The sequence below is a fragment of the Grampus griseus genome (genome assembly GCF_964374135.1).
Source record: "Grampus griseus genome assembly, chromosome: 20".
NCBI classification, from domain to species: domain Eukaryota; kingdom Metazoa; phylum Chordata; class Mammalia; order Artiodactyla; family Delphinidae; genus Grampus; species Grampus griseus.
The window spans coordinates 15,133,126-15,155,501 of NC_139014.1; the positions used below are offsets into that span (position 1 = coordinate 15,133,126).

Consider the following 22,376-nt stretch of genomic DNA (forward strand, 5'->3'; position numbering starts at 1 on the left):
CATATTCCTAGAGTTTAAGATATTACTAAGTAAATTATTATGAAACACTTCGAAAATCTGAACACTCATTGATGAGGAAATGGTGGAATAAATTATGGATTACTTAGCTAAGGAGGATTATACAGATTTTAAGAAATTAGAATTTAAGTATGTTCCTGGAGGGATGGCCATGCTACACTGTTAACTGAGGGAGAAAAGAATTAAAACTGCATTTTAGGTTTTCCCTGGTGGCGCAGTGGTTGAGAGTCCGCCTGCCGATGCAGGGGACACGGGTTCGTGCCCCGGTCCGGGAAGATCCCGCATGCCGCAGAGCGGCTAGGCCCGTGAGCCATGGCCGCTGAGCCTGCGCGTCTGGAGCCTGTGCTCCGCATTGGGAGAGGCCACAACAGTGAGAGGCCCGCGTACCGCAAAATAACAAAAACAAAAAAATGCATTTTATTTTTTAAAATCTTCAAAGTAATACACACACACACACACACACACATCCAGGCATGTGCCAGTATGACTTTAGCGGAAAACATGGAAGGATACAGACTGAATACAATTAATACTAGTTACTTTAGGGGAGTGGAAGAGGAAGAAGCCCTAACATATCCTTTCTAAATGTCTACATTGTTTGCTAAAAGTAATTTTTTACTTAATACAATTATTATATCTCACATTAAAAAATATAAAGTGTAACTGAAATATATAAACACATTCTGACATACCCCTAGCACCCTAAGATAATAAGAAATTGTTGGCTAGAGGGCCAATTTCAAGTTTAATTTTTTGGAAAAAAGAGTGTTACACAAAGAATTATCAACAAGAAGTTAAATCTCAGAAGAAACATATGACAAGAAATAAAGACACTTCAGAGGGATTTGTCATTTAAGGTCAGATCTTTTCAACTCTGTTGGTCCAACCACCAACAAACAAATTTGTGTTTTAAAATATAAGAATGGAAAGATTCTAAATATGTGCTACCAACAAGGCTGATTTGAAACTTTTGGCATAGATTAGTGTAAAGCCTGAAATACTTTCTGACTGAAAATAATACTTCACAGCATTATTCTGAGAATTAAATGAGGATTTTGTGAAAGCACCTAGCTCAGAGCCTGGCACATATGTATTATTAAAATTTTTTTCTTTATTCCTAAAGCAATCTATGTTGAAAGCTAAATAATTTTTATCAGAAGGAGAAAGTACTAAAACAACAAAATAATCCTGTACATTAGTGATGCCACTATGCCAGATATACTCTTACACTGAGATAAAGAAATGATATACTGAATATTGAAATAATTTTCCTTATCATTCTATATAATAAAACACTCTGGGTTTAATAAAGAAATCATCGTCACCAGACTGAAGATAATTTGTATACGTTTCAAGCACACGAACATCTCATTTCTACGAAATATTTCATATGTTTATAAGGAAAGAAAAAGAACCAGGAGATAGCATATTTGAAAATTTAGTACATTATTACTATAGATACACCAGCATGCAATAATCAAATGAAACCAGCTACAAATAATGGGCATCACACAAAGTCAAATACTGTACAATTTCCCAGTCTTCCAGCATGAACTGATCATAGGCATTATTATACCAATACATATCGTATATATCAGAGTCTAATGCCTGCATAATGTTATCTTTGCAGGAGTAAATCAAAACTGGGTTTCAGCCATATTACATTAGTTCATGCACCTATTTAGTATCTAGAAGCAGTAAGTCGGCTTATGTACAGATGACCTCTAATGAAAAATCATTTGATTCAGAAAATGGAGCTAGTACAATAAAAAAAACAATTCTGATGAAGTACCCCATGATTCCTGAAATACAGAACCAGAATTCCTAGAATTGATAAGCTTCCTTCATCAATTCGATGGCCTAAATGCAAGACACCGGTACTGTGCTAGATGCTAAGATCCTACCATTAATGAACTCCTAGATTACTAAGAAAAACAGAGATCCAACAGACAAATAAGACCAGATGTGGTATATAATATAACCCAATAATGTACAAAATGCTACGCTGGAAAGCAGAAAATAACCACCCAACCTTAAAAGGCTATACTAGGTTAAACTGTCACAACCAGTTTTACAGTCTTATTTCAAGAGCCTCAATTCACAAATCAATAGATAGTTGATAGTCTGACAAACTACATACATCCAACAAATTCCTCACTCCGCAGCTTTACTTTTTCAGTTACGTAAATAACAGAAGTGAATATTGGATCAATATGTGACCTGAGCACATCCACATACTTTCCCATGCACACTAAGTGCTAGATATTTGTTCATTCCTTCATTCAACAAATACTGAAAAAATTTTATATGCAAGTGTTCTAAGGCTAGAGTGGTGAATAAGACGAAGTCTCCGCTCAAATGAAACCAGTTTTCTGGTAGTTGAGACAACAATGAACAAGTAAGGTAGTGGCAATTATGAAGGTTAGAGCTGGGTGTTTAGGTGGTCAGAGAGAAGGCCTCTCTCGCTTAAGAAGAAATCCACAGTCCTTTAGTCAAGAAAGAACAAATGTACAAGCCCTTCAAAGAAAACACTCTAACATGTTTAAGCAAAAAGGCCAGCATAGATGAAACAAAGTGGGTAATGAAGGGAGTGGAAGGACATAAAGTATTAGGAAAAGGGTAGCTTAGGCAGGGTCATATAGGGAATGATAAAGACTTTGGAATTTATTCTGAATGTGATAGGAAGCCACTGGAGAATTTTTTTTTCAAGTTTGGGGAAATATACGATTTGATTTGTTTTAACTAGAGCAGTATAGCTATCAAATGGACAACAGATTATATATTGGCAAGAATGGAAATAATAAGTTAGGACACTATAATAGTAGTAAAGGAAAGAAACGATGGTAGTTCAGACTAAAATGACAACAATATAGGTGGTGGGGAAATGATAGAAAATATATCTTAAAAAGAACAAATTCTTAAAGCATTATAAAACAAAACAAAAAGCCAATAATGGAGGAGGAATGTTAAGAAATCCATGGAAGACAGAAACTAGATGCAACTGGAGGGAGGAAATTATAGCCCACAGCATGTGTAGGAGGATAACTGTAAAAGATGAGAGTGTTTCCAGGTCTGTTTTAACCACAAAAGCAAGAGATGCAAGGAACAGGAAGTTCTCAGGGCAGCAATCTTAGTGAGTGGCATGGGATCTGTTTCAGTCCAAGTAGTCAGGCCATCTCCCATCTCCTACATTTGATAAGCAGATGACATCAGAGGTCTTTGCCCCTAAACCAGAGCAATGAGTGTGGGTATGTGTGACTCAGAATCCACTGCATCTGAAAGACAGATCAGAGGCCAAACTAGTTAGTTAACACACAGGAGAGAGCCCTCATGCCCAAAGATTAACACACCTCACCAGACACCTTACCTTACGTGTCTGCCATTATTACTGAGAAGAGACATTAAATAGCAACTATATCCACAATCAGGCAGGGCAGATTATCAAGCATTATGGCCCTCTACAGGCATATCAGTTGTTTAAAGATAATGTTTGTTCTGAACAGACTGGCATCTGTTCTGGTTGGTTGATATTTTTGGCATATTAATTATTAAATATTTTGAATGTTACCCTCCAGACAGGCCAACACAAAATATAATAAAATGGAAAGGGACTTCCCTGGTGGCACAGTGGTTAAGAATCCACCTGCCAGGGGCTTCCCTGGTGGCACAGTGGTTGAGAGTCCGCCTGCCGATGCAGGGTACACAGGTTCGTGCCCTGGTCCGGGAGGATCCCATGTGCCGCGGAGCGGCTAGGCCCGTGAGCCATGGCCACTGAGCCTGCATGTCCAGAGCCTGTGCTCCGCAACGGGAGAGGCCACAGCAGTGAGAGCCCACGTACCGCCAAAAAAAAAAGAATCTTCCTGCCAGTGCAGGGGACATGGGTTCGATCCCTTGTCTGGGAAGATCCCACATGCCATGGAGCAACTAAGCCAGTGTGCCACAACTACTGAGCCTGCACTCTACAGCCCACAAGCCACAACCACCGAGCCCACGTGCCGCAACTACTGAAGCCCATGCACCTAGAGCCCCTGCTCTGCAACAAGAGAAACCACCACAATGAAAAGCCTGCACACCGCCACGAAGGGTAGCCCCTGCTTGCCGCAACTAGAGAAAGCCCACGCGCAGCCACGAAGACCCAACGTGGCCAAAATAAATCAATCTATTTTTTTTAAAAAATGGAAGGGCTCTGGTTCTGGTTCTGGGTTAAAGTGGAGTAAGCACACTCTGTGTTAACTGAATATAACTAAAACCCATGAATGTAACTGAAAACCCTGGAAAGAATGATGGAGCAGCAATCTGAGGACTCTGAAAACTAAACAGTAGCAGGCAAATTGTGGAAGGAAACCAGAACTTGAAAGACAACCAATTCAGTGATGCATTTCCTGTTGTTTTTTAATGTCACCGAACTCCCAGCCTGAACTCAAAGGAAATCCAAATCCTGGATTGGCACACCAGAGTCAAACAGATACAAGTCTTCTCTTTCTGATTAGAGAGTATGAATGGGGCAGTGGTGGGGGGACAGTCCATATAGGACTATGAGAGTGGGAAGATCTGGCTTTTTTCTCTTTTTACCTTCCTCTTCCAGCCCCGCCTATAGGTAAGACTATTTCAGTAATGGCAGCTGTAGGGGATACTTAAATCTCTGAGGAAGGGGAATCCTTTCTGACCAGAGGATCAGTGGTATGAGCAATGTAGTAGAACTGCAAGGGGAAATAGATAAATCCACACTTACGGTCTGAGATTTCAATATTCCTCTTTTAATAACTGACAGAATGAGCAGACATAAAATCAGCAAAGATATAGAAGACTTGAACAACACTATCAATTAACTCAACCAGACTAATATTCGTAGAAGCTTCCACCCCCAAAGAGCCTAATACACATATTTTAAGTGCACACAGAACATTTAAGATAGATAATTTCCTGGGCCATAAAACATATCTCAATAAAACATGATCCAACTCAGAATATGTGTTCTTTGGCCACAGCAAAATTAAACTAGAAATTAATATGAGGAGGTATCTGGAAAATTCTCAAATGTTTGAAAACTACATCAACACACTTCTAAATAACACATGGGTTAAAGAAGAAACCAAAAGGGGAATTAGGCAGTATTTTGAAATAAATGAAAAGCATTACTCATCAAAGTCTGTGAAATGCAGCTAAGTCAGTACATAGAGGGAAATTTATAGCACTAAAATTCCTATATTAGAAAAGAAAGTTCCAATATCGGTGATCTTAGCTTCTACCTTAAGAAGCTAGAAATAGAAGAGAAAATTCAACCCAAAGCAGGCAGAAGTAAGGAAATAATAAAGAGCAAAGAAGAAACTGATAAAATAGAAAACAGGAAAGCAATACAGAAAATGAATGAAAACTGAAACTGATTCTTTAAGATCAATAAAATTGACATATCTCTATCCAGAATGATCAAGACAAGGAGAAAGAATACTCAAATTAACCATATTAGGAGTGAGGAGAGGTGACACCATTACAGATTCTATAGATTTAAAAAGGTTACTCGGGCTTCCCTGGTGGCGCAGTGGTTTAGAGTCCGTCTGCCGATGCAGGGGACATCGGTTCATGCCCCGGTCCGGGAAGATCCCACATGCCGCGGAGCAGGTAGGCCCATGAGCCACGGCCACTGAGCCTGCGCGTCCGGAGCCTGTGCTCCGCAACGGGAGAGGCCACAATAGTGAGAGGCTCACATACCGCAAAAAAACAAAAACAAAAACAAAGGTTTTTCTTGAGGAGTTAATTTGAATAGTCCAAGAAGGAGGAGTTAATTTGAATAGTCCTATATTTACTAAAGAAATTTAATTTATATTTTAAAACTTTCCCACAATGAAAATTCCAGGCCCAGATGCCTCCCTGGGAAATTCTATCAAACATTTATGAATGAAATAATACCAATTCTATAAAAAATACTCCAGGAAATGGAAGAGGGAGAAATATCTCTCAACTTTCAACTGATTCTATAAGACCAGGAGTACCTTGATACAAAAATAAGACAAAGATATCCTAAGACAGGAAAATTAAAGGCCAATATCCCACATGAACACAGATACAAAAATAATTAAAACTGTCTTAGCAAATCAAATCTATCAACTGTACAAAAGCAGGCCACACAGGCCAGATTTGCTCACCCTGCTTTAGAGCACTACTGCTCAACCATAATGGTCCAAATCAAATAATAAAAATATTTGTACCACACGGGAAAAAACTGATATGGTTTACCACTGGAGGTGACTGACATGAACTTCAGCTACTCCAGACACTACCCCAAGGACTGAGAACTTATTCTAATATCTCCTTTCACACATTACTTGCTTTTATTTGAGTTTAGATCTTTTTTCACTTACTACTTTATGTATTTATCACCAATTCAACCCTAAGTCTTTCATCAATTACTTAAAAATTTTCTAAAGATAATTAAATGCATCAGATTTCTACCAATTTCATTTTCCTGAGAATGGCTCTTCTGGAAGCTTCTAAGCTACTCCAATCTGGTCTGTTTACCCTCCAACCCTGTCTTTTCATTGTATGCTGAAGATTTCTTTACGCTTCTCTTTTGTTAAATTTCCTATTTCTTGTAACATTTCCCTTTTTTATTTGGCTGACTTTCTCATTTTGATGGATCACATCCTCCAGCATATTTCTAAGAAAGGGTACAAGGTAGGCAAACAAACAAATAAACAAACAAAAAAAACAAACAAAAAACCTTACATGTCTTAAAACATCTTAATTTAACTCTTACTTCTGATTAATAGTTTCAATGCATATGAAATACAAAGGGGTTGAAATTATTTTCCCTCAGAATTTTGAAAGTGATGCTCCATTTCTCATTTAGTATCTAATGCTACCATTAAGAAGTCCAAAGCCAACTGATTCCTGTTACTTTGACACATTTTTTTCCCTCTCTGAAAGCGTGAAAAGACCTTCTGTTTCACCCAGTGATTTGAAATTTCACCATGATGTGTCTTAGTTTGTGTTTATAGTCATCCATTGTAATGAGTACTCAGTAAGCCTTTTGAACCAGAAACTCATGTTCTTTAGTCCAAGAAAGTTTTCTTGAATCATTTTGTTGATGATTTCTTCCCCATTTTCTCTGTTTCTTCTGGGAGCTACTGGTGTTGTTTTTCTTTTTTTAATTAATTAATTTATTTATTTTTGGCTGTGTTGGGTCTTTGTTGCTGCACGCGGGCTTTCTCTAGTTGTGGTGAGCGGGGACTACTCTTCATTGCAGAGTGTGGGCTTCTCGTTGTGTGGTTTCTCTTGTTGCGGAGCACGGGATCTAGGCCCGCAGGCTTCAGTAGCTGTGGCACACAGGCTCTAGAGTGCAGGCTTAGTAGCTGTGGTGCACGGGCTCAGCTGCTCCACAGCATGTGGGATCCTCCCAGACCAGGGCTTGAACCCGTGTCGCCTGCACTGGCAGGCAGATTCTTAACCACTGCGCCACCAGGGAAGTCCCAACTACTATTATTTGAATACTGAAATTCCTGGACTGCCCCTGTAAGTTTCTTAATACTCCTCACTTCTCTTCTGTAACATTTGTTCTTTTGCTCGACTTTTTCACAGATTTCTTCAACATTAATTTTCTAAGTACTTCTACAAAGCTTTTTTGATCTCTGCTATCAGAATTTTAATGTCTAAGAGCCTCTTTTAAAAATCAGAATTATAACTCTTTTACAATAACTCCTTCTTATTTCATGGCTGTATTATTTTCTCTTATTTCCCTGAAGTTGTTTATAATGGTTGTTATTTTCCTCTGCAAAAGATCTGTTCTCAGTTGCTCTATCCTGTTTATTTTAATCTCTACCTTTCATACATTACACGGTTTCCTCAAATATCTAGTAATCCTTGGTCAGCTGCTCACAGTTAGGAGAAAGGACTAAAAGGTTGATTATTTTCAGTATGGGACTCCTGCCCTCCACTATGCCTGGTGTCTTCTGCTCTAGAGACAGTCTCTACTTTTGCTCTCTCCAAAGAATAAATTTCTGGCCTTTGCCAAAGTTAGGGGTGAAGAGCTGGGCACTTGTCAACCTAACTGGTTAGCTAATTTTGAGAAGGAGGTCCCAGGAACCAAGGGCTTCTTCGACTGACTTTCAACCAATCCTCCTTTCACTTCCACTTCCACATGCTGCCATTCTTGAGTTTTTTTAGTCTTTTGGAGGGTAAATCAGATTATTTTCTTGATTTTCTCTGCTACTGAGTTTAGCATCCAGTCTACAATTATTCATATACTCCCTACTTTCTAAAGTTGTGTTGATTTTGTCTCCTCTCTAATTCCCCTTTGCTGATCTTTTAGCAGGTTTCTGAAAGGAGAAAAAGTAGAAGTATGTGTTCATCCTATCTCTTTATTCCTGATAATATGGATTCTCATTCATTCCAACTCATTATAGATGGCTTTGTATTTTTATTTCTGTCTTTTGAATAAAAAGATACAGTAAGTCCCCTACATACGAACGAGTTCTGTTACAAGAGTGCGTTCGGAAGTCCAATTTGTTCGAAAGTCCAACACAACTAACACAGTTGGCTATACACTGCTGCTTTTATGCTTGCTTCCAGACATCCTGGGCTTGAAATAAAGAAATAAAGATACTGTACAACTGTACTCTATACAGTAAAGTACACAAAAGCACAACCACTTGTAGAGGATGCACGTACGTGACAATATACGTCAGACGTGAACTAACTTACGTGAGTGGACATGCGAACACATGTTCGCATCTTTGAAAGTTTGCAACTTGAAGTTATTCGTATGTAGGGGACTTACTGTATTACAAATAAACTCTCTAAGAAGGTGAGAAACATGCTTTTATATCAGTTAACTCTCATAATGATACAGTTCCTGATGACTTCTAATTGAGATCAGTCCTGATGAGTTCTGAGATCAGGCAGCTGTGCTCAGATCATGAAAATCACTGATTTTGTTGTTAAGTTCAGCTTTTGCTACTAAAATTCAATTATACTCATTGATTTGAAAAATATTTCAACTGACATAATTCAGAGGGCACAAGGTAAATTAATAATCTCCCACATCTATATCTGTGACATTAAATAAAATTAAACTTTAATAAAAATTAGTATAATTATTTTTCTATTAATTTGTACTAATTTTGTTTTTAGGGTTATATGATGAGGGCACCCAAGGTGGCTGTTCTCTTGCTCTCTCTACATGCCCTGTTCACCAGTCCCTGCTTCACCTACACCCTACTCACATGACTGACCTTCCCTCTTAATCATAGAGCCTAATCAGTAAATGCCTGGTCTAATCTTCAGATCAGAACATCTCCACCACGATAAGTATCAAAGGGGCAGTGAGGGGTGTGCTCCTCTGCTGGTTTCCCTGGTAACCGATGAGCCAACCTGACATCAATTCCCCCTATAACTGGTAAACACCTCCACCCATCCCCGCTCCCGGGAGTGAAGACTGCTGCCATATCCTGCCCACTGTCTGCTGCACACAGGACCTTGCTTCAGACATGTAAGATTCTCATATCCATTAAACCACCGATGTCTCTGTTGCTGACTCCGGGCTCTTTCTTCTGTCTTGAGGTTGGGCAAGTACAGGGCATGCAGGCTTGCGGGGTGTAGCCCAACAAGGATTTGAAACACATAAACTCATTTTCTTTCTTTCCTCGCCACCAAGGTTTACTGAGATATAACTGACATAAAACATTATATAAGTTTAAGGTGTACAATGTGTTGATTTGATATAGTTATATATTACAATTCAGTTTTTCTCTTAATTTCTTTTTTTATATCAAAATACATGTAACATGAAAAAGTAAAAACTTATACAAATTCCTGACATTTATAATACATGCATATTATTTAAAAATGATTAAAAGTACTAGTGTAAGTTTAAATTTCCAAATCAACCTGCATATATTATTCTACTTTTTATTCTGCGACAAACTGTATTAAAAATAGTACAACTCTAAAACTTGGGAAGAGCAAAGTTGGAGAAAAAAGGGAACAGAATTACAGAATAAATGAACCGGGAGCTTTTACAGGATTAAAACATCACACATTTGTATATCTAAGGCTTTATTTTATTTGTAAATACTCTCAAAAAACTAAACTCAGTAATGACTGCTTGAAATTTTGCAGTATTTTAATCAGTCTGGGTTCCTAACTCTCATTCTCTTAGAGATGACTTCATTCATCCAACAGTATTTACTCAGTAACTATTATTGTATATACCAGGTACTTATTCTTGGCACTGGAAATACAGCAGTGAACAAAGAAAACCAAAAATCTCTGCAATCATGAAACATTCATTCTAGTTTTGGATAGAGAAAACAAATATAAAGGTGATAAGTACTATAAAGAAAAATGTGGAGGTGCTAGTCCTGCAAATTTAAATGTTCCTTAGGGAAGGCCTATCTGAAAACCCACTGGTAGAGAATACTTTAACCTAGTTTTGAAGTGGTCACTTCAAAAAAACCAGTCAAAAGCCTATGGTAATAAATTTTAAACAGAAAAGGAAAATAAGTAAGAAGATCTTAATTTTAGGTAATCATTATAAACAAAACCCATTTCTTCTGAGACAGCTACGACAACAAATATTGCATTGATGAACTTTTAAAAGCCAGTGTGATGATACTTGCAACAAACGTTACTGCTAAAAATTTACTTTTGGTTATATTCCAAAAGTGATATCCAGACATACACCACAATGCTCCAAAATTACTTAAAACCTTAATATCGTTAAAAAAGAGACCATTTCTCATTTTCTTTTATCCTGAATAGATGATTATCATATGGAACTAATTAGATTGTAACATCTGAACTCCTAAATGAGAAATGAGAATATCTAAACTTGACCCAGTGAAAACCCCAGTCCTCAGATTAAGTACTGGAAAGGAATAGCTGGTATCTATTCTTTTTAATTTAATAATAAATTTGAGGAAAATTTACCTTGCCCAGAGCGGCTTTGGCGAGAGTCTACACTTGACTGTCTTCGATCCGGTGCTTCCTCGTTCCCTCCATCTGCATAAAATTAGAGCGATCATAAGCGAATAGATAATGAAATTGATGTAATATCATCCCTGGCGACATCTATATCTTAACACTACTACATCTATCATTTGTTTTCATTTCTTATAAGCTCAATCATTAAAACATTTGAGGATTTTTCATACACAAAGCAAAGGTCCTTACCCTTACTTTTGTGGGGATGGTTACACTCCTCTCTGAAAGTCTAAAGAAAGTGAAGGTGTTCTTTCCCTACCCCCATACATATACACCCTACTTTGCATATAATAAAGCAATGTTATCTACTCTGAAGTTCATTCACAGAATTTCAATTTAAAAGCCTTGATTTAAAGCAATGTCTAAATTAATTACAGCTGCTTATTTAATCTAAAGTATGTCAAATAATCCTTAGGGCTATATATTTTACTCTAATAAAATTTACATTTACATGTTTTATGAGAGATAATGGGAAAATTACATAATACATGAAAGAGCAATATAAATCAGAATCAGAAAAACTCAGAAATGAGGAGGCAGAAACCAAGAAATAATGAGAAATCAAACAAAAATCATTTCAGTAATGAAGACTATAAGAAATACAAGAGCAAACAAACACAAAAGGTCTTAAAAGAAATAGAAGGTAAGATGGAAGAAAATCTTTAACAAATTTTTTACAAAGAAGAAATAGATTAAAAAGGATCTGTAAGAAGGGGATAAATATTGGAGATAGGCAAAGAAGATCCAGCATAAGGATAAACATAGGAGTCCCTGAAGAAGAAAACCAAAGTGAGAGAATAGAACAAATACTGAAAGACAATAATTCAAGAAAGCTTTCCAGAGGAAAAAAAGTGGCTATGTATGTGTAATATATATAGTTATATGTGTGTATAAATACATTTATACATGCACACACACACACACACACATATATATATACACATCTATATTTGAAACTACATATTTCAAGAGCATCCTGTGTCCTACTTAATCAACTCAGATCAATGCACCAAGACATTTTCTACTAAAACTAATGGACTTTAAAGGGAAAAAGAATCCTTTGGGCATTTAGGCAAATACATCACAAGATTAATAAGGGAAAACAACAGAAGAAAACAAAATAATATATTTAAAACACACAAGGAAAAAAAATTGAACCAAAGGCTTTACAACCAGTAAAACTTACCTTTAAGTATAAAGAGTAAAGAAAAACTATTACTAACATGCAAGAACTCAAGGAATATTGTTCCCATGGGCCTCTTCCTAGCTCTACCAGAAAACTAACTTTAGGCAACCAAAGTGACTAGAGAGACATTAAATAAGGACTGGTGGTGAGCATACATATACAACTGACTGTAGAATTAAGACTAAATGAGATGTAGAGAACAAAAGTATGGACACCAAGGGGGGAAAGTGGGGGCAGGGGGGATGAATTGGGAGATTGGGATTGACATATATACACTAATATGTATAAAATAGATAACTAACAAGAATCTGCTGTGTAAAAAAAATAAAAGTTCAAAAAAAAAAAGACTAAATGAGAGTTTTAACTGGAGAGATTATAATATGTAATGGCTATAAGATCTGACAATGAAGACACAGTACAGCCAAAACAAACGAAGAAAGAATAAACAAAAAGTAACTGATTTCAGAAATCAAAATTGGTAATTGTAATGTTGTGAGACCACTGTACTTAAAAAGCAAATGAATAATTATAAAATTATTGATAAAGCAAATGAAAAATTATGGGATACTCTAATGGTATCATCTCCTTGAGAAACAGAATTCTCTGGGTGGAAGAAAGGAACTATAGATATAAGAATACAGAAGAAGTTAAGTAAAAACTCTTTAGTATTGAATCTATATTGGAAACATCAGTACAGTCTTACAAGTCACATGTATGTCCTAGCTCTGTCCACTTAAAACACCTAACACCTTGACTAATCAAGTAATACTAACCACTCCTAGGGCCCAGACTGTTATCCTGAAATGCCATTCTCCATTAAAAGAAATCAGAAGTTCTTAAAGAACCAGCTGGTTTAGCAAAGGAAAAGTACTAGATGAACTTGGAACACCCTGACATATGCAACAGTAAAGAAGCTATTAAAGACAATGTAAAATTGAGGTCATGTCAAAAAAAAACACAGTGAAGAAGCTCATCAACATTCAAGAACTCAGGGAATATTGTCCCATGGGCCTCTTCCTAGCTCTACCAGAGAACTAACTAACTAAATGTACAATTGACTATAGATCATAATTTAAAAAAACAAACAAACAAACAAACAAACCACAGCACTACCACACTAACTGGTCACCTTCTGAGGTTGAGAGGGGCCCAGTTCATTATCTTGAAAACTGTGGAAGAGAAAGAATCAGCAATTCATCCTACATTCCCTATATAAACTGTACTAGTAGCCAAAAAGTATATGAGAGCTCTCTCTATAAAATTATTCCAAATAAATGGGAAACAAAAGATAAAATATCACCATTTCACAAACTGCAAGTAATTAGTATCTCTGCAGCCATCGAGCACCAATGGCTAATAACATCAAAAAAGAGAAAAAACTGGACATTATATGCCTCCTAATGATAGGAACACAACTACAGTTTTGCCAAAGCAATCAAACCTGAGTCTAGTCAAACCTCTGAAACTAGCTGTCAGTTTCCAGGAAAAACAAAGAACAGAAGAAAATGCTGAATTGTTCCTGAGTGTATAATCAACAAAATACTGATTGTGGGAAATTCTACAGGTCAAACAATCCAGGTCTCTCAACAGGTAAAGAAAAAAAATAAAGTATTATGAGGTCCTAAATTATTGTGAAACAAAAATTCATTTTATGAAAAGATAAAACTATACCAGAAATCTGTGGCATCTTATATCAGGGATCAGGATGTGTAAATACAGTCCTAGTCAATTTCCTTTCCTACTGATCATCTAATTTTTTAAGGCAAATTTCTTTCTTCTCTTTTACTTGGGAATAAATTACAATGAGCAACACTTGTATTCAGGCCTGTCTTAAATTTTCATTTTCCACATGGATAAAATTACATACATGCATCACATTCTCTGTTTTAACATCAAAACATGCCCTTGAAGTATGTGAGAAGTAATACAAATAAAATACAGACATTTCCCCTCACCACGATGTCTTTCTAAATAATAAAAGGAGAAAAAGAAATAAAAAAACAAGGCTTCAAACAAATTAAATTTGCATGATCTGCAGTATGTCAGCGTATCAATAAAACAACCTACAAGAAAACTACAGACAAGAAATGGTTTAAGACAGTTTTGAGTCAGCCAGCCAATGGCAAGACAAAAAGTCACCAATTTTGATACCATCATAATCTAAAATGTTCTAATTGCCTGAATTAAAAAAATTAAATTAGAACTACATTGCAGTAAATTTGAGCAGTTCACTCCTCTACGACTGAAATCTTAACCATGTCTTACTCTAGTGGAGGTTAGTCGTAAGAGTTGAGATTAACTCTCAGGTAAAAGTAAACAGCTAAAGATTTTTTTTTAAATAATAAACTCACCATTGACCCAAGATGGTATAGAAAAGAAGTTCAAGCTCTTTAAAAGTGTCTTGTGGTATGCTATGCAATCAATGGCTCCATTATCCAAAACAGCAAGACTGCAATGATGTACAGTACTTTGCCTATTTTTGCTTTGCTTAAAACACAATTCCTTCAGTACAGATAAGACCTCCCACACATAATACATACATCTACATTTATGGACAAAACAGAAGACCTTCAGTCATCAAGCAAGTCAAGTTACTTGCATAAGACTCATTACCTCACCCTGAAGTGCAGACGGGAGAAAGGGGCTGTGTCTGTGAAGTTAGAATTTACTCATCAAGCTTGAGTTAAAGACTTTCTTCAATGTAATGGGTACAAAATTTAAAAAGACCTGATGTCCAATTTAAGTGCTAGCTTTTAAAATTAGAGCTTAGGTTTCCTAGATTTGTTCTCATCAGAGAACATTTGTTTTTTATCAGCATACTAAATTAAATCCAGCAAATAATATAAAACAACACACCTTTAATAGACTTCCTCGTCCCATTATTTAAAAGGGAAAAATGTCATAGGAATATTTACTTCATAGTGTGAACAGCTTTCAACTCAGGTCATAAATGCACTAAAATAGTCTAAGCAAAAAAAATACCAACTACATAGGGATATTCCATATTTAGTGTTTTCCTATGAAGAAATTTAAGTTAGAGAAAGGCTTATAAGAAAGTGCCTAATTCCAAAACAAATGTTTTCTTTCCTGCAAGTAGAAGATACTTCAAATGATTATTCTTCTCAGTCCAGGATCAAAATATTACAGTTGAAAAATAAACAACTTAAGTGACCTTGAACTTGGTAGCCCCAGCCCATCTTTAGTATTCTCAGTTAAATAATGTGCCAGAATAAATATTAGATTTTATGAATTAAGATTTTGAAGTTGACTGTCTTCAATCCTCCTTTAGAAGTGTAAATATATGACCTTAATAGGAGTGGGAAGTATTAAAACTATATACATATAATCTATTATACATATAGATTAAAGTTTTACTATTCAGATATGAACTCTGCTCTCTTTTACTATTCAGGTATGAATCTGTAAGAACTGTATACACTTAATGCCAACAAAGGGAGACATGAATTGGAGGACATACATGGAATGTAATGAAAATGCAAAAGTATGGACCAAGAACATAAGCTAGATTTGTTTATTAGCCAAGGTCCACTTATGAAGAGGTACATACAGAAGATGTTCCTTGGCTACATATGCACGATGATAACCAGAAAAGATGAAAAGCAGCTCATCTGTTTGATGTAGAAAAGAGAAAAGAACTACAATTTGTTCAGTATCTATTCTCTGCTGGCTATGGGGTCAGTAAGGTCTTTACAACATTATCTCATTTAATACTAATAATAATTCAATGAAACAAGTAGTATGCCCATTTTTAAAAATAAATTTATTTATTTTGTTTGTTTATTTTTGGCTGTGTTGGGTCTTCGTTGCTGCGTGCAGGCTTTCTCTAGTTGCAGCGAGCAGGGGCTACTCTTCGTTGCGGTGTGTGGGCTTCTCATTGCGGTGGCTTCTCTCGTTGCGGAGCACAGGCTCTAGGCACGCGGTCTTCAGTAGTTGCCGCAGGCGGACTCAGTAGTTGTCGCTCACAGGCTCCAGAGCACACGCTCAGTAGTTGTGGCGCACGGGCTTAGTTGCTCTGCGGCATGTGGGATCTTCCCAGACCAGGGATTGAACCCATGTCCCCTGCCTTGGCAGGCGGATTCTCAACCACTGCGCCACCAGGGAAGCCCTATGCCCATTTAAATGTAAGACACATTCAGAGAAGAAAAGTGACTTTCCCCAAATCACACTGCTAGTAAGTAGCAATCCTAAAATTTAAAGTGTCTGGTTTCAAAAATCTGTCTTCATTTCCAGACCCTCCAATGTCTTTTTACTATAACAAACAAATCATTAAGATGGTGGTGGTAGTGGTTTGGAACTGAAGTGAACAGAAGAGGACAGAAGTAGAGACCAATTAAGAGGCTGCTGAAAAAACCGGACAAGGATAAACACCTGGACTAAGTGAGTAGTAGAGGTGGTGAGGAGAGGTCAGATTCTGGATATATTCTGAAGGAACAGTGGAGAGAATCTGCTGTCAGAAGAGAAAGATACAGAAAGAAGTCAGGGGTAATTCTGCTATTTGGGGCCCAAACAATGGAACTGCAACTTACTGAGACAGGAAAGACTGAGAGAGAAGAGGTTTGGGGATGAGAAGAGTATATGGAGCTCAGTTTTGGACATACTAAGTCTGAGATGCCTAACAGACAAATAAGCAGAGATGGACATACATATGCCATCATTACATAAATCACATTTAAAGTGTATGACATTCCCACACACTGGAGAGGGACAAGATGGTTCTAGTGACAAAATTATCTCCATCAGAGAGAAAAACCCCTCAGTGGGATTTTTTCACAGCCTGCCATTCACTGCTCTGAGGAGCTGCCTTGCAAATGTCCATTATTGCTCTGCTCAGTCACACCCTAGGACAGCTCCAGCCCTCATTACTCATTTGTAATAAAAATAATACCTTGCATTTAATGTGCTGCTTATCGTATATATGATATGTCATAAACCATTTATGATATATTTATTTACATTTAATTATAATTTAATAATTTGATATATGTATTTTATAATGTACTGCTTTATCAGGTATGTATATATAGTACATTAAGTTCCTGATAATTTGATACCTATCTGTGAAGTAAAGAATTAACCCAGCAGCCTTGAGTTACTCAAATCTTGTACATTCTCAGAAGGGCTTACTTGTATAACTAGCCTTTGGCTGGCTCCTAGGAACTGAGGTCTTAGAATGTTCCCTATGCTACTAACTGATTAGGGCACCGTGCATGCTTGAGGTCTTGAACCACATTATACCAGCTTGTGTGGACAGTGTGTGTAAAAAATGTGATTTATGATGAACACTTGCTTTCCTTCTGGGGGGTCTGAAGTTTCAGTAACTGCAATCAGCACTGAAGTTACCCCAATAAAAACCCTGGACTTTTAGGCTCAAGCAAACTTCCCTGGCAGAAAACATTTTGCATGTGTTTCTCCAGTTCATTGCTGGGGGATTTAGTATGTCCTGTGTGACTCCACTGGGAGAGGATTCTTGGAAGCTTATACGTGGTATCCTCCAGCTTCTGCCTGATGTACCTTTTTCCTTTACTGATCCTGCTTTTTATCCCTTTGCTGTAATAAACTATAGCCTATTAAATAAATAAATAAATAAATAAAGTGTATGACGTTCCCAAGGAAGGGAGTACAGATAGGAGAGAGACAGAGAGAGAGAAAAGAGGTCAGAGGTGTAAGCCTTGGGGCTGAATTCAACATGTCAAGGCTGCAGGTATGAGGAGAGACCAGCAGACAATAAGAAGTAGTGGCCAGAGAATAGGAACAAAACTAGAAGAGTAGAGAAGTCAACTAAAGAGTTTCATGGAAGGGAAAAGATCAGACGTTGACAGGTCAAGTAATATGAAGAGTGAGAACTGATCACTGAATTTGTCAATGATGATGATTTAGTATGGTTCCTGTGGAGCGGTAGGGGTAAAACCTGATGGGATTAAGTTCAAGAGAGATTAGAAAGAGCTTCTGAAAAAGGTCTTGTCTCTCCCTAGACATGGAAGATTACACATGGAGACCCTGGATCTTCTGACTGCCATCTTGTAAACACAAGGGGAATAAACTATGGGATAAAGCTAACACTATGAAAATTATGGCAGAGAGACAGAAGACACTAAGATCCTTGTTGACACTGAATTACTGACGAAAGCTACTCTATCTCTGGACTACAGTTATATAATCCAATAAATCCCCTTCATCATATAAACCAGAGGTCAGTAAACTAGTCCATAAGCCAAATCTACCCTGACGCCTTTTTTTGGACAGCCAGTGAGCTAAGAATGGTTTTTACATTTTTAAATAACTGAAGAACAGTTTAAAAAATAGTATTCTGTGACAAATAAAAACTGTATAAAATTGAAATTTTAGTGCCCATAAAGAAACTTTTATTAGAACACAGTCATGATCACTCATCTACATACTTCTGTGAAATTGATACAGTAATACCCTATTGAGGTGTGGGGAGAAACAAATGTAGTAATATAAAACACAGCATGCCATCTGGCACTAAGTAAACACTTATTAAATGATAACTGTACTCTTTATCTATCATCATCATGATCAACAACATCCTTTCACCAAAAGATGGCTTAAATGTCATTTCCAATCTTCTCTATAAAGACTTTCTGGAGGCCTATCAGAAAGAATTAAATGTTCCCTCTTCTGTGCTTCCAAAGCACATTATACATATCTGTTTTATAGCACTGCCACACTGTATAATAATTATTTATACGACTATCTCTGGACTGTAAAATGTTCTAAGTGTGCCTTTGAAAGCCTTTTTCATATTGGTATTTTCAGTGCCAACTTGGGAGTCAAAAGGTATTCCTTGAAAAGAAAAACAACAGTTGAATTAATTTTGTCAAGAGCCAGCTCTAAAATTAATGTATTCATCAAATTAAGTTCAAGGAAAAAACCAAAAAGTGGTATTGATATGGTCTGAGATACAGTTTTAGGAGTTCAGTGTTCCTCTTTTCTTATCCAAACTATTTCTATGAAAAGAAAAGATGAGCGGCATCATTCGAAAGCACTATGACCTTATCCACCACATCTATCTCCATGATCTTTATTTATCAATAAAAATTTTCATAGGGAATCCCAGACCCACCTAAAAGTTTATTTAGTTCTTAAGAAAACATATACAGAGTTTCTTTAAAGAGAAAAGGAAGCATTCTACACCAAATAAAATATACTGATTAACATGCCATCAGTACTACAGCTAACACTTTTCAAAAGTATACTATAAAATATTTTCAAAGTTTGCCAGAATATAAAACTGCCAAGTTCACAGGTTTTCATAGACCTAGCTTGTATACTCTAAATTAAAAAAATAATAACTTCTCTATGATAAGTTATTAATTTGTCTTTGCCTAAGGCATCCAAAATGTCCTAGAAAGTCTGATCTGTAGCTCAAGAAAAGTTCTGCTAAACACAGAATGTTCTGATTCTCATGATGTAGCTAATGCATCAATGATGATGACTAATAACAGGGAAACAAGGTAGACTTGCGAATTGTAAATGGAGCAATCACCAGTAATAATGTCAGTAGTTTAAAAGTTGATTACTATGCTTTCAAGGTGCACAATGAATATACAAAACATCAAGCCTAACACTGAGTTAAATTAATAGAGTAACTCTGTTAAAAACAAAGGTGTCTACAATTATATATTTTTTGCTTTTTTTTAAAAGTAAACTTTTTATCTTAGAATAGTTTTAGATTTACAGAAAAGTTGCTAAGATAGTACAGGGAGATCTTATAAACCCTAAACCTGGCTTCCCATCTTAGATTAGTCTAGTCATTTGTCCAAACTAATCAATCAATATTGACATTATTATTTTAAAGTCCATACTTATTTAGATTTCCTCAGTTTTTATCTAATGTTTTTTCCATTCCATGATACCATATTACATTTAGTCATCCTGTCTCCTAAGTCTCCTCAGACTATAACAGTTTATCAGACTTTCCTTGTTTTGGGTGACCTTGACAGTTTTGAGGAGTAATGGTCAGGAATTTTGTAGTGTAGAATGTCCCTCAGTTGGGTTTGTTTAATGTTTTTCCCATGATTAGATTGGGATTAGACTGAGATTATAGGTTTCAGGGAGGAAGACACAGGCAAATTGCCATCCTCAGCATATCATTTCAAGAATACATACTATTAATAGCATGAAACTAGTTAAATAAATATCCTACGTAACTGAAAAGGAAAAAGTGAAGCTCAAGCCTTCTTAGACTGTGCCAACATTAATGAAAAAAGTTGTTACCTACTTGGTCTTTACTATGTCAGGTACTATGATAAATGTTTTACGAATTTATGTAGTTCAATTCTCAGTAAAACCTTATGAGATGGGACTTCCCTGGTGGCACAGTGGTTAAGAATCCGCCTGCCAATGCAGGGGACAGGGGTTCGATCCCTGGTCTGGGAAGATCCCACATGCCGTGGAGCAACTAAGCCCATGCGCTACAACTACTGAGCCTGCCCTCTAGAGCCCGCGAGCCACAACTACTGAAGCCCATGCACCTAGAGCCCGTGCTCCGCAACAAGAGAAGCCACCACAATGTGAAGCTCATGCACCGCAACGAAGAGGAGACCCCATTTGCCGCAATAGAGAAAGCCCACATGTAGCAATGAAGACCCAATGCAGCCAAAAAGTAAAAGAAAACAAAAAACAAAAAAAATCTTATGAGATAAATATTAGTTTTCTTTTTACTACATCGGGAAACAGGAGTCGAGACTTTAAGCAAAAATGGTCACAACTGTAGAGTTAGTAAGTGCAGGACCCAGGATCTGAAATGGCCTGATTCTAAGGCCTGTTCTCTTCTCCATTCTAGGTCACCTCCTTGCAAAAGGGAATACAGTTTATTCACATCTATATACAAACATACCATGACATGTTAAGGAGCTCTAACAATATGGTTGTAGGATATAAAAAAAAAGATGAAAAAATTCCAAGGTGAATTTGAAATAATCTCTGATTTCAAACTTCTTCCCCTCAAACTGGGTACTCAGTATAGCTCACTTAAATTCTTGAGCTTGATCTAACAGTTTTCTCCACATGGAGTTTCCTAGTAAGACAGATATCTCTACACATAAGTATTTCTTAGATTCATAGAATGACAGGGCCAGAAGGAATCTGGGGTTTCTTTGTTTTTGTCAATTTATTATTTTTTTTAACATTCTGTGAAGTTGAAGCTTTAAAAAAAAGTCCAGCACAGCAATTTATAATAGTTAAAAATATAACCGAATGTCAACAATAACTGTATATATACACACACATACTTTACTTATATTTAGTGTTCTTATCTGTTGAAACTGGATGCTGAAGAGCATACATATGGGTCTCAATCTTGGCTGCACATTTGAATGATCAAGGAATCCAGGGATTGTGAAAAATCCTCAATGCTCAAGCTACTCCCCCAGATCAATTAATCAAGAATCACTGAGAGTGAGACCCAGGCATGAATATTTCTTTAGAGCTCCCTGGATGATTACAAATTGCAGCCGAAGTTGGGAAACGTCAGTAGAGGTTAAGTGGTGCTGTGATACAGAGATGAACTGAATCCACCTGAAATTTTCCAGTGCTAACAGACAGATGCTGTAAGTCAAAGATACTAACTACAGAGAAGGATATGCTCTCTCAGTTGAGGACAAAGATTATATTCACAGGTTCACTCTCTGATCTCTTCTGCTTATTTTTTATTATAATTTACTTTGGTGACTTGCGCAGAGGGTTGTAGATTAAACTGGGATAGTAAAGTGGAGAAGAGTTTAACCTACAGTTAACTAGTCTGAATGTACATCTCTGTACTGGGCTTGATAAGTTACATTACTGAGATGATTATTTCATCTAAATGTAAAGTTTCCTAACATTCTAAAATCTAGAATAGCCTCTGCTTCTTCCTATTAACCTGAGTCTCAGGGAAGCCACAGCTTCTAAAGTATGAGAAGAGTTGTTCAGAAACAGTACCACATTTGCAAAGACAGGAGTAAAAGAACATAGTGCATTTAGGGAAATTCAAAGAGTTTGGTATGGCTAGAGAACAGAAAAGTATGGGGAAGAGGCAGAACATAAAAGTAGAAAAGTTGGCAGAGGCAAAATCATAAAAATCAAGAGGCAAAATCAAACGGCATAATTACGATGATCAATTTGACCTTTATCCTGTTAAGTGTGGGGAAGAAAATGAAGGGCGTTAAGCAGG

The 22,376-nt window shown here is 36.7% G+C and overlaps 1 protein-coding gene across 3 annotated transcripts in view; it reads right to left on the bottom strand.

Annotated features, from left to right (window-relative positions):
• The window catches only part of TANC2 (tetratricopeptide repeat, ankyrin repeat and coiled-coil containing 2), a 320,473-nt gene that overhangs the window by 254,048 nt on the left and 44,049 nt on the right, over positions 1–22,376 (bottom strand). For all 3 annotated transcript variants that reach the window (XM_082679739.1, XM_082679740.1, XM_082679738.1), the window contains exon 2: positions 10,942–11,013. In XM_082679739.1, the coding sequence (XP_082535865.1) occupies positions 10,942–11,013 (72 nt within the window). The remainder of the gene's footprint in view (positions 1–10,941; positions 11,014–22,376) is intronic.